This window comes from Silene latifolia, chromosome 11 (assembly GCF_048544455.1).
Source record: "Silene latifolia isolate original U9 population chromosome 11, ASM4854445v1, whole genome shotgun sequence".
Taxonomy (NCBI): Eukaryota; Viridiplantae; Streptophyta; class Magnoliopsida; order Caryophyllales; family Caryophyllaceae; genus Silene; species Silene latifolia.
The window spans coordinates 1,927,878-1,940,809 of record NC_133536.1 but is presented as its reverse complement, the minus strand read 5'-3'; the positions used below and the strand labels follow the sequence as shown (position 1 = coordinate 1,940,809).

The 12,932-nt window shown below is 35.9% G+C and overlaps 2 protein-coding genes across 2 annotated transcripts; both read right to left on the bottom strand.

Moving 5' to 3' along the window:
- Positions 1–2,529: 2,529 nt before the first annotated feature.
- Positions 2,530–3,253, bottom strand: LOC141612576 (trans-resveratrol di-O-methyltransferase-like). Its single transcript, XM_074431387.1, has 2 exons — positions 2,661–3,253; positions 2,530–2,566 (listed from the first exon to the last, which is right to left on the bottom strand). The coding sequence occupies exons 1-2, from the start codon at positions 3,251–3,253 to the stop codon at positions 2,530–2,532; spliced, it is 630 nt and encodes a 209-aa protein (XP_074287488.1).
- A 4,567-nt stretch (positions 3,254–7,820) lies between these two features.
- Positions 7,821–12,020, bottom strand: LOC141610599 (uncharacterized). The gene is made up of 2 exons (XM_074428769.1): positions 11,370–12,020; positions 7,821–7,953 (listed from the first exon to the last, which is right to left on the bottom strand). Coding segments are annotated over exons 1-2 (567 nt in total). The 5' UTR covers positions 11,936–12,020; the 3' UTR covers positions 7,821–7,952.
- Between the last annotated feature and the right edge of the window lie 912 nt (positions 12,021–12,932).

Below are 12,932 nucleotides of genomic sequence, written 5' to 3'. Positions count from 1 at the left end.
TGTTTGCCATTTTAGTCTAGTTTAACTTTTATTTGGATCCGATTAATTTAGAATGACCCGAATTTGATTTAAAAGGGACAAAGTAATTAAATTGAGTAATATTTATTATTGACTCAATTTAATTAATTTATGTTATTTTTGAGACTGAAATAAATTTTTAGTGCCTACATTATACGCCTCATTAACTCATTTCTTTAAGGAAAATAAAAGGACGTCACCCTTTTACATGGGTTGAGTAAAGACTAAGGACCCTTTAATTAAAAATGTATGTGAGAGGTAGTCACCCAATTTGAGCTTCACTCGACCCTATCACTATCCTTTCTTTAATGTACCTTCATTATTGTTATCGATATATCAAGTGTATAGAGGCCAGTTAGTCAAACTTCATAATGCGAAGTAATGAACAATTTATAATTTACGCATTGTATGTACCAAAAAAAAAAATTATGCATAATGTGTGGGATATGAAAAATAATGTCTTGACAAAGACGGTCATTTGTTACCTTTAGTTTTGGCACAAAAATCAAAGAAAGGAAGAAAACTATTTGTGCGTGGTTGTTGTTAGTGAGTGACAAGTGGACCATAAGCAATTTATCCACAAATAATCTTCCTAATATAAAAAGGTAAACAGATAAATAAGACACTCTAAAATAAAATAAGTAAACAAATAACCGGAATAAGGGGAGTAAACAATTCATGGTCAATGGTCATAGCTTAGTCATTCATTAATTATCGTTCGTTTTGGTAAAACTAAAACAGTGATGTGGGCCTATATACACAAATAACATTATACCTCCAGTGGTACAATAGCATCATACAATCAACTTATATCTTATTGAGCTTATGTGTAATTTTGTTGAGCTTTCTTAAAGTTAATTTTTTTTACGTTTAAGTGAGTGAGTTCATAAATTTTATGGTATAGCTCGACTTCTTTAAAACAAAGCTCGAAAACTTTATCATATAGCTCGGGTTGTAGAGCATACAACTGGGTACAACTGGTTGTAGGATCTATTAACTGGCCTATATATATGATGTAATAATTTGGCTCGAATTAAAATCGATCCTATAATCTGTTCAGTAAGTAGACTATACAACCAGTTGTATTGGTTGTATAGTAAAGAATTCGAGCTTTATAATGAATTATTTGAGCTTAGACCTATACATTACGAGCTTTATTAGAAAGAACTTGAGCTCCATTATAAAAATATTGATTTTAAAAAATTATAATGAAATTCAAGAATAGTATATATAAGCTCAACTAGATTTTAATTTTGACATAAAAAAATTTAAATATAAATCAAAAGTTATAAAAGCTCGAAAAAAATACACATAAGCTCGATTAAATTTATGATGGTTGTATAATGCTTTTGTACAACAGGTTGTATAATAGTATTTGTGTAATTGTTGTACACAACACACGACTTCAATGACAGTCGATAACAAAGACATACAAATAAAATTGGACACTTAATAGATCAATCCTATATTAGTATCGATTGTACACAACACACGACTTCAATGACAGTCGATGATATATATGATCGTTTTTTTTTTTTTTCGCGCAAAGACGCATCTGCCATCATATTGTACTAACAAAGTAACAATACACTTCAATGACAGATCTTACTCCTAAAATAGGAAAAATATTGTAGTGATTAAAACCAGCTTTGATTATCAATTGTTTCCACTCTTGTTCACTTCTTTCAATTCCTCCAAGTGTATGAGCCATCATTTGCATGTCCAAGAAAAGTTGGGCGTTGTAGTAGTGATTATTCTTCATATTTTGATCACCTTGAGGGTCTACCACAATTTCTATGATTATTATTTTGCCATGGCTAGGAATAGCTTTTTTGCATTGTTCAAGTATCCTTACACAATCTTCATCACTCCAATCATGCATAATCCACTATAATTAACATCAAGTCATCAATAAAAAGAAATGCACGTAAATTAGAAATTACTCCCTTTTAAAATACGAAGTAGTATTTACCCCATCGACAAACACCCGTTATAAAAACTAATGAATAAAATAAAACTAACCTTGAGCAACACAACATCAGCGGAAGGAATTTTCTTAGATTTGGGTTTGAAGAAAATCCCTTCTGCTGATGTTGTGCTGCTCAAGGTTAGTTTTATTTTATTCATTAGTTTTTATAACAGGCTTGCCGCTTGCCCGCTGACAGGCACCCGTTATAAAAACTGATGAACAAAATAAAACTAATTTTGAGCAACACATCATCAGCAGAAGGAATTTTCTTCAGATTACATCAGCAGAAGAGAATTTTCTTCAGGTTAGGTTGGTTTGAAGAAAATTCTTTCGGCTGATGTTGTGTTGCTCAAGGTTAGTTTTATTTTATTCATCAGTTTTTATAACGGGTGCCTGTCGGCAGGGTAAATACTACTTCGTATTTAAAAGGGAGCCAACAGGCACTCGTTATAAAAACTAATGAACAAAATAAAACTAACCTTGAGCAACACAACATCAGCAGAAGGAATTTTCTTAAACATGTCACCAGAACATATTCCAATTCAAGTTACTCTCATTCCCTTGTAACCCATCAACAACCTGTGGTAAATCAAACACAATACACTTCAACAATGGATAAGCCCTAGCAATGGCCTTAGTCAAAGTCCCATTACCACCACCAACATCAACCAACGATCCTAATGCCTCGACCATCTTCATAAAATTTTTACTATCCACGAGTGCGGTCGAGACAATACCAGCATCACTAGCCAGGGCTTGGTTGAACAGTTGGTTGAACCCGGGAGTTAAATCAGCGTGTTCCCAGAAACTCCTTCCATGAACCATGTAGAAGACCGACTCATCCTGGTTCCGAAACCATTTGCTCAAATAATGAGGTGGCTCAGTCAGTGTTGGGTCCAACATCCCTAGGGTGAATGGTGACATGGTACAGGGGTGATCTTTCAGTAAAAGTTGTGAGTTTATATTATTAGCATACGCTTCTTCTCCATCGACTAACTTGGTCATGGAGAAGAAGTTGGAGTGTACTAAAAGTCGTAAAAGGCGATACAATGAACGAGTTTTGGTTGGGGTGATGGCTAGTGAATTGGCTAGGTCTTGGAGGGTCATGGGATTACCATGTTTTTGAATGGTGTCAGGAATACCTAGCTCAATTGCACATTTAAGGGCGATTGAACTATGGTACGCGAAAATATGGTTCCATATATGAGCTTGCGCGTTTAGTAGCTCTTTCGGGTTTTCCATGGCTAATAAGGTAGAAGTATCCATTGATAGATGGTAGGCTTATATTATCTTTGAGAAAATATGTAATATGGTTTGTGTATCTTGTGTGTATGATCTAGGCTCCTTTATAAGGGCATAAAGGATGATTAGGCATGAAAACGACGTTGGTTAAGAGTTAAGACCTCATGCATGTATTAAATCTCGATTTCAGACACGATTACAGACTTACAGTGGTCATTTGTAAAGGGACCGAACTATCTAAGCCATATACTATCCCGAACTAATTAAGCCCAACGTAACTTCTGACATAATAGCCTAGCTAAAGCCTAAAAATTGGAAATGTACGTTAATAAGACAGTGAACATGTATTAAATCTCGATTGTTACTCTTTCGCTTTATATATCGACGGTACTTGGAGGCCTTCCGTGTTAATGATGATGATATCAACGCTCGTGAACAAGCTGCCATCTCTTGCCATCCTACCATCGTTAATCTTGCTTATCTTGTTGTTTTAGCTTTACTTTTAAATAAAGGTTATGTAATTTCTATGTATGGCTTTGTAGTGCTAGATCTAGCTGTCAAGTGTCTGGTGCTATTTAGTCGAATAGCTTACTCTGTATTGGTTACAATAATGTAAGTTATTCACCTTCTTTCAAAAAAAAAAAAAATCTCGATTTCAGACCCGATTACACTAGTGGTCATTTGTAAAGATATCTAAGCCACATACTTCAATATAATATCGCGAGTGTTGTTAGAAATTTGTGCCTTGAATTTGTGTCGAAGACGGATTAAGCAAAGACAAGTAACAAAGAAGTTAGAAACAAAGACAAAGGGGATTGCCGAGTGGAATGCGGGTCGTGATTTCCTACGCAGGTCGTTTATCTTCCTGTGTTTGGCTACATACATGGCTTTGGTTTAAGAAACACAATGGGTCCCATATTTAATTAGTCACGTTGACTATTTGTTAAGTCTCCGTGGCCTTGTTTGTTAATTAGTCGTTTCTACTTTCTGCCTTTCGGGTATTGTATTGAGATTAGGAAATAATTATTTCCTACTTCCTCCATTCAACTCCACTCTACCACTTTCTTTTTTCACGTTTCCCAACGCGTGTTTTACGCGTTAAATATCGTTAGCTACGTATTTGCAAAAAATATAAAAGTTAGATATTTTTAATATACTCGTAAAGACGAATCAAACAAGATCACAGTAAATATTTTATCTTAGGTGGAATAAATATATAAAGACCCAAGTTTTATTCTAGGTTAATTAAGAGAGAGTTTTGAGAGCACAGTAAAGAGGGTCGTTTTGTGAGGTTCCTTCTGAAGAAGAAAACTCAGTTTGTTCTGGGCTCTATTATTGGTGTTAAATCTGTCTTTGAAGATCGGAAGAGTTTGTTCAGATCTTGGTAGGCCTCAAGATTATTTGTCCTTCGTCTTATTGGGGTAGTCTCTTTTGTTCCTTTGAGACTACTATATTTGTTGGTAGAATAGGGTATACTTTTGGCTCATATTGAGCGCGTGTGTATCGGTTTACTGTTGTACTATTTTCTCCGCATAGTGAAATTTGATCTCCTCGCAGGGTGGACGTAGCCAGTTATTTTACTGGTGAACCAAGTAAATCTTTGTGTCAACTTTATTTACATTCGTTATTTATTGTTCTTATCGCCTTATCAATTAACTATTTGAGTAACGGGACGCCTCCGTTACAACAAGTGTGTATAAAGCTGATTAAGGCCAACTTCCGACTTGATTATGTATTGTTTTCTTGCTCCAACTTGACTGTTATTAGTGGGGGTAGTTTGCTTGAAAATGTCTTTTCATATAAACTGTTTTTTTCATAAGGTCCTAAACTCCTAATCCTTGCTATACAGCTAGTTTTGCTTGTGACGGGCTTAGCTTGTAACCTCTCACAAAAAAGGGAGAGAGAATAAGATGGGGCACCCCCATGTGCTTCCCACTCACCTTTCAATGGACATTTTGTGAGAGGAAACGGTACCCGTCACAAGTTTGTGACGGATATCGCCGTCACAAATGAGAATTTGCCCTTACTACAGCTAGTCTTGCTTGTGACGGGCTTAACTTGTGACATCTCACAAAAAAGGGAGAGGGAACAAGGTGGGGCACCCCCCCTGTGCTTCCCACTCACCTCTCAATGGGTATCAGCTAGTCTTGCTTGTGACGGGCTTAGCTTGTGACCTCTCACAAAAAAAGGGAGAGGGAACAAGGTCGGGCACCTCCCATGTGCTTCCACTCACCTCTCAATGGGCATTTTGTGAGAGGAAACGGTACCCGTCACAAGTTTGTGACGGATATCGCCGTCACAAATGAGAATTAAATTCTACTTAATTAGCACCAAAACAGACATGAACATGAAACGAGTACATGACAGGACATCCCATATAAAGTACTCCCTCCTATTCAATACTTCTAAACTTCCATATTTCCTTTTTCGTCTATTCACAATAACCTCCCTATTTCCTTTTTGGTAAGTGTTTGTGTGGTCCAAATTTAATTGTATGGTGGGGTAGTGTATTTGTGTGGTCCAAATTTATTTATACAAAATTGCTAAACGTCGCCCCTATTTTACTAAACGTCGCCCCTATTTTCATTTTATTTTGGCAAGTTTACCCTTCCCTCTCTAAAAACTATATTACACAATTTTTTTTATCTTGAATCGGAAATGGGTGACGATAACCCATTTTTCTGATACATGTGTGAATCGTATACTAATGAAAATTACGACGGAAAGCAATTCGAAAATGATTGGAATGCCGAACAACATTATCGATATTACAATGATTATTAATCGTATCATCTTTTTAATTTCGTTGTTTTTCTTCCCACTCGTTGTTTTTCTTCTCACTCATTGTCGCTTTTAATTAAAACATAGTTAACGGAAATTGTTGCTACAAGTTAATTAAAACATAGTTAACGGAAATAAACGTAAATATTTATCTAAGACTTCGTCATTTTTTAAAAAAAAAAAAAAAATTTTAAAAAAAAAAAATTGGCTCCAACGTGTAGAAAACACGTTTGTGCCCAGGCTGAAACATGTTGTCTACACGTTTTGGCCTTTAAAAAAACATGTAGAAAACAAGTTTGTGCCCAGTGAAACATGTATTCTACACATTTTGGCCCAGGCTAAAACATGTAATCTACACGTTTTGACCCAGGCCATATCGTGTTTTCTACACGTTTAAGCCTTTTTTTTGTTTTTTTTACAAAACTACTAAAAATATTTGGTTAGTACTAAGTCACGCCATAAACGACAAGTCTAACATAAAATGTTCAACAGAAAATGTTCAACAAAAAAAAAATAATGTAACAAGTCTAACATAAAATGTTCAACGGAAAAAACTAAATGTTCAACAAAAAAAAAAAAAAAACTCAAGTGAAACAAATCACTAATAAGAAGTAGTTATTTTCATTTCCGTGTTCATCATCGTCTCCCGATCCTCCGTCGTCACCCTCACGGCTTTTTTTTTCCCGATTTTTGTTGTTATTTTTCAAGCGGATTTGAATTTTTTGTTTTTTTGAAGCGGGTTTTGAAGCGGAAATAGTTTGAACACGGAAATGAAAATAAAGGAAGTGATGGTGTATAAAGTAGCAAAGGGCAAAATAGTAAAATTAGGGGCGACGTTTAGCAAAACTAGGGGCGACGTTTAGCAAATTCGTATTTATATGGTAGGGTAGTATATTTTCTTAATTTTTGTGTCAAAATAAAATGGGAGGTTTATTGTGAATAGGAGGGAGTAGGACACTGGAACAATTTTCTAAATGAGTAAATTATATGATGGGTTGGAAATGAAAAATAATGCTCAACAGTATATGATATGGGTCTCTATTTGTATACTTCGATAGATATATTTCTATCCCCGGCCACTTCTTACTGTATTTATTAAGACGACAATATCTGTTTTAATGATGAAATGCATTTAAATACATACTACCAGTTGATAATAATAAGATCACAAAATCTCATTATAGACGGCACATATTCGTCTATAACTAAAGACGGACCAAATACAATACTGCATTCCTAATAGGACAAACAACAAGTGGGGTGGTGGAGGGCAAAAAATGTCACCACTTTCAAACTATTTGACCCGTCTTTAGCTATAGACGGATATATCCGTCTATAGCAAGACTAGATAATCTTTTTTGCTAGTACAGTAGTACCTAGACAACTACCACTATGTTATCTAATTAAATCCGTTTACAACTAAGACGGATATTGCCGTTTCGACCAAATGTACAAAGTACGGTAAAACACTGATGCCGATGAATCAGTTGAAACAAAGGAATTATGATATATGATAGTCTTATATTAGTTATATATCGTCAAAACATTGTTACGCTTAAACGAAGAAACCTTAAACGAGATCTTAGGTTCGTTAAAGGTATTGTAACACAATAGGATGAGAAATACACAATCAAACAGATTACAGCAGTTGGGGTCAGCAACTACGGTCATCAGAATTTCTATCGATTTAATCGAAATAACAATTAGACAAGAATTCTAAATTCTATTAGCACAAGGGCTAAATCACAACCATTAGATGATCAGACGTCTTTTCGAAAACCAACATTAATTAAAAACAAGTTTAAGTGGAGCTCCATTGTTAACCTTCTCCTGTACCTCAGACAATTTCCATGAATAAAGCTCTTTGTCTATGGAATGCACATTCCAATAAATTCAACTTCGAGCTTCCGGAGTGGAAATGAGCCTAGTTTCATGAACGCATTCTGCACAACAAAGTAGAATGAGTCTTGGTTTGGTCGTAAACTCGTAGCAGTAGCAGTATAGTATGACTACCGTCCTTTGGAAGTCATTAGAATGCATAAAAACCAAAATTCATTAATCATGACTCAAGCAGTACTTGCATACTTACAAGGCCTAGGACAACAATAACGACAAATGTTTCCGCAGATGACAGGATAAAAAGTCGCAGGTATGCAGGCATGCAGCGTGAACCTATCTTAACAACACAGAGATGGAACGATGATTCATAATGAAAAATATAACAAAAACTGCATCAAATAACTTCTACTTCACACCAAGATAAAGTGAATCTAGTCTAGTGAGCCATTTTGTTGAATTACGTCGTAATCCATATTCCATAACCATACCATAGTGACTCATGCTGGGGCTTGGCTCATTGGGAACGGGAAAAACAGGGCATCAGTTTTCAAACGTATTGCATCACAAAATAAGAGAACATGCTTCATATATATAACCCTAGGCTCAAAACCAACAATACCAAAAATCGTCAGTATGGTTGACGATCGTCCTGCTTTTCTTTTCCGAATAAATTACGTGGAACAACAACAAAAATTACGTGGAATCAGACTCTAGCTATGGTTTTCAAACTTGTTCCATCAGAGATAACAGAACATGATTCATGGGAGCATCCTACCAGCTGATCTATAACCACAATTTTACAACCAAACTTATGTAAGACGGTTTTATATGAGTACACAGTGTACTGTACACTGCAGCGTCACATGTTAATTGACCCAAATAACTGTTTTAGTATATTCGATCTGCTTCTGGTATGGATATAAATATCTTAATTAATGGTTTTACATAAAAAACAGCTTTACATAAGACTTCATGCGAAACCATTGATACCACAATCACCAATATGGTTGACGCTTCCCTTTCTAATCTTTACCGAATAGATTGAAATTCACGAGGGAGGCCAAGATGCATATCAACATGGTAAGGAAATTTTATAATAAAATATCCAATACACAAACTTCAAAAGATCTAATACATTTAAAACAGTCACTCTTATCAAAACTCATTTGACCCCCTTTTTTGGATGAACGGATTTGGAGGGAAAACTATGGTGTAACACATTGTTCGTATGCTTAGTTGGGGTTGGGAAAACCTTCCTTCCTACATGCTAAATTAAAGCTTACAAAAATTTGAAAGGAAAAAAACACCAAGGCTACCTTCCGTCCTTTCCCCTCTCATTCCCTCTAATTGTAAATTTCATCCAAACCAAACAAGGACTCTGCCTCAGTCAAAGGGCCGAACCAGTCAAAAACTTTTCTATACCCATAAAAAAGAAGATAGCTCAATTTTTCGGAATTAAGTAAAAAAAATACATGAGAAAATAGATAAGAAGGTAAAATAAGTATGTCTTTACAAATAAAGCTTAAGAACTTAATGATAGAAAACTGTTACTTCCCTCCGTCCCGGTCAATTGTTGTCATTTGGTTTTGGCACAAAGACCCAAGAAAAAGAAGGGGGCCAATTATTAAAAGGAGGGGGCCAATTATTAAATGACAAGTGGACCAAATTGAGTGTAAAGAATCAAATTGATCATCAAATGCATTCCTAACATAGAAAGGACAACAATTGACCAGAAACCCCAAAATGGAATAGCACAACAAATGAACGGGACGGAGGGAGTGCTAATTAGCATTCAACATGTAGGATCTTTTGTTCCCTTCTAACCTCGTCCAACAGAGCTTATCTAAGTATAATAATTTTGTGCGTTGAGCATATTTTAAGTTTAAACCCCACTTAGTAATCCACTTATACATACAAAAATTATAAACGAGGATGCCATTACATTTAAATGGGCTATTAATTTCCCATTTGTTGAAATATTAGCCAATACCTTTTTTAAAATTTTGTAACGTTTAGTAGAACTCACAAACAAGTAGATGTTTTCACGGTCAAACAATGAGACAAACCTATGTTCTTCCGACACTTCACTTTGGTCGAATGTCGGACACTTAAAAGCGGACACAACATGGCACTTCGACACACTATCTTAGACCAAAAAGTTGAAAACTTTACGAAAAATATCCGTGCCCGAGGAGAGTCGGAGAAACATAGAGACAAGCAATCGGTACGGCCTATAAATTCAACCCTTCATTTTGATTGAGGGCTGTGTTGGCCATTGAAAGTGGTATGGTAGATCAGTAGGTGTCAATCGAACACAGTTTCAGGATTCGAAATAAGTCATTAAACTGCTCCTAAATCATTTAACCTACTTTAAACCTCTAGACCAAATAAAATCAACCCTTAAATTAAATATATTTAGAAGAAAGTAATGATATTGAAAAGAAATTTATTTGGTTGGTGACGATGTTTGTCAGATATGTTGTGAGATATTGTGTTGTCCGACAAAGAATGAATTTTTTTTTCCTAAATAGCCATACATGGAAATATAACAAGCCCGCATTTGACTCTTAAAATCAACAATGCTGCACACCGACTGAACTGAACACAGGCAATTGTAAGTAAAAGTCTAATACTCATCATAGGATGTAAACGCAAGAAACTAGAAGCATCTCGTCACTTTTCCACAGTTCGTCTATGACAGAATCATTACGAAAAATAGAACACCATATGGGAAACGCTACAACAGAAACCACAGCAAGCCACTTATGATCATTGATCACCCCCAATTTATTTGCTGTATATCCGAAATCACACTAGCATAATCTCCAAAAAATGAGACACCTTCCATACCCAACACAAAAATTCAGCTACCAAAACACTACGAGTACTATTTCCGAACAATTTTCAGCACCTTTCGGAATCATTCAAAATAGGCTTCTTTACCGTTTACTACAGAATTAGCAAGATCCTTATTCTATTTTCATTCATATCACCAATTTAATCCAATTTACCGCCCCAATATCTATTTCAAGGGTGATGTGCCAACAATGAAAGAATACAACATGAAATGAAGTACAAATTCGACAGAGAATCCCCACTTAAAAAAACACACAAAATAAATACACGAATAAACAGCAAGAATATACTTGAGTAGCATCAATTGTCGATATTCTTGTCGATTTTTAGTACAAGTACCTTATTAGGTGACACTACCAAAAATGGCAATTCATTAGCAAGTTGCAAGTTTTTAAGGAAATCATCGACATAAATAACTACTCTCTTAGTAAGTCTCCTGAAAAACCGTCTCACAATAACTTTGGAAATCGCGATTAACGATTACATCAGTACTGATCAATAATAAAAGGCTTGCGAAAAACACATCAGGGCTCTGCCTAACTTATTGAAAGACCGTCTCTTCTAAGTTTTAGTGCTACTTTGCCCCAATCAATAATATGGAAAAACGTAAACAAATGATTGAGACAATAAAAAAATCAATTAAAAGAAGAATCAAAATCAATACCATCCACTAGAACCCGGTCGAGAGTTCCCACCAGATCGCGGCCGATTCAAATACCCAAAATCCGGCTGTCCATGACCCGATCCAGGCCGAAAACTATCCGGCGATCCATTATACCGATACCCATGACCCGATCCCGGCCGATGACCCGATCCAGGCCGATTACCATTACTATTATTATTACTACTATAAGCTGGAGGAGGTGGAGTAACGATCTCTTTCGGCACGAAACCGACACGAAGATGCGGCGGAACGAATTTATCCGGTTTAGGTGATACGGTTTCGGATACGGGTGCGGGTGGGGTTACGATTTCGGGTGCGGGTGGGGTGGTAGGGGAAGGTGGGGTTAAGGGTTTGGTAATTGATTTGGGTTTCGGAGAAGGGCGAGAGAGGACGAGCATTCCGCCATGGGTAAGACGAGAAGCGGATAAATACGAGGACGAAGACGAGGACGGGGATCGAGAGGAGGAATTGTTAAGGTTGGAAGAGGAGGAAGAGGAAGATTGTTGTTGTTGTTTGTCGTAGATGTGGTTTAAGTTCAAAGACGAGTATTTGTTGCTTCTTGCCATCCACAATTAATAAGTTTTTGATATTTTATGAAAGTAATAACAATGGAGGAATTTGATGAATCGAAAAATGGAGGAAGAAGAAAGAGGAAGGAAGGGGCAAGCTTTATTACCCTCCTAGAGTCCTAGTATAAACTAGACCTGGTAAATGGGTTAAGGCTTTGTTTGGTAAAACTAACTTAAAAGGTAGCTGAAACTTGAAAAGGTAGCTGAAAACTGAAAAGCTACTGATAAGTTAGTTGAAAATTATGAACTAATAAGGTAACTGATTATATAAAAAAGTGTTTGGCAAACTAACTGAAAAACTAACTGATTTTGATTAAATGACATAAAAGGATATGATAATTATTTAATAGTATAAATTTAAGGGGTAAAAATGGAAAATCAAATCGAATCAGGTACCTGAAATCTCAAATGCTACTCTAGGTAGCATTTCATTTCAGGTAGCTTATTTGGTTAAATAAAGTACTTGCCAAACGCTTACAAAAAAATAAGGTGCCTGAAATTTTGATCAAATAAGCTACTTTGACCAAATCAGGTAGCTGAAATGGCTTGCCAAACAGAGTCTAATTGTACTAGTTTGGATCAGGTAATTTCGGTCGTGTTTTTTTACTTTGAATTGGATGTATGATATTTAGACCTGGCAAATGAATCAACTGGGTTGGGTTGATTTCGGGTTTTGCTGATTTCGGGTCAACTATTATCAAGTTATTCATGGATAATAATCCGTTTGCAACAATAAACATTTGAGTCGGTTATAGTGAGTCGGGTCAATTTGGGTTTCGAGACAAGCTCGAGTGTTAAGTTCGTGTCGAGTTATTCTGATCGGTCAATTTTGTCAGGTCTAGGTAGGACTATATACATTGACTCACCTAGAGTTGATCATAAAACGCCCAGGGATTGCAAACCGGAATGGACGATCCGGTGTCTAGGTTTACGAATGGTGATCAATCTCCAGGTCCAAACGGAAAAAAAAAAAAAACTTAATGTACAGTTCATA

Coding starts and splice junctions, on each gene's coding strand:
- LOC141610599 (XM_074428769.1), bottom strand. CDS start 11,935: ATGGCAAGAAGCAACAAATACTCGTCTTTGAACTTAAACCACATCTAC.
- LOC141612576 (XM_074431387.1), bottom strand. CDS start 3,253: ATGGATACTTCTACCTTATTAGCCATGGAAAACCCGAAAGAGCTACTA. Junction 2,567..2,660: donor ATGGTCGAGGCATTAGGATC/GTTGGTTGATGT, acceptor GATTTACCACAG/GTTGTTGATGGGTTACAAGG.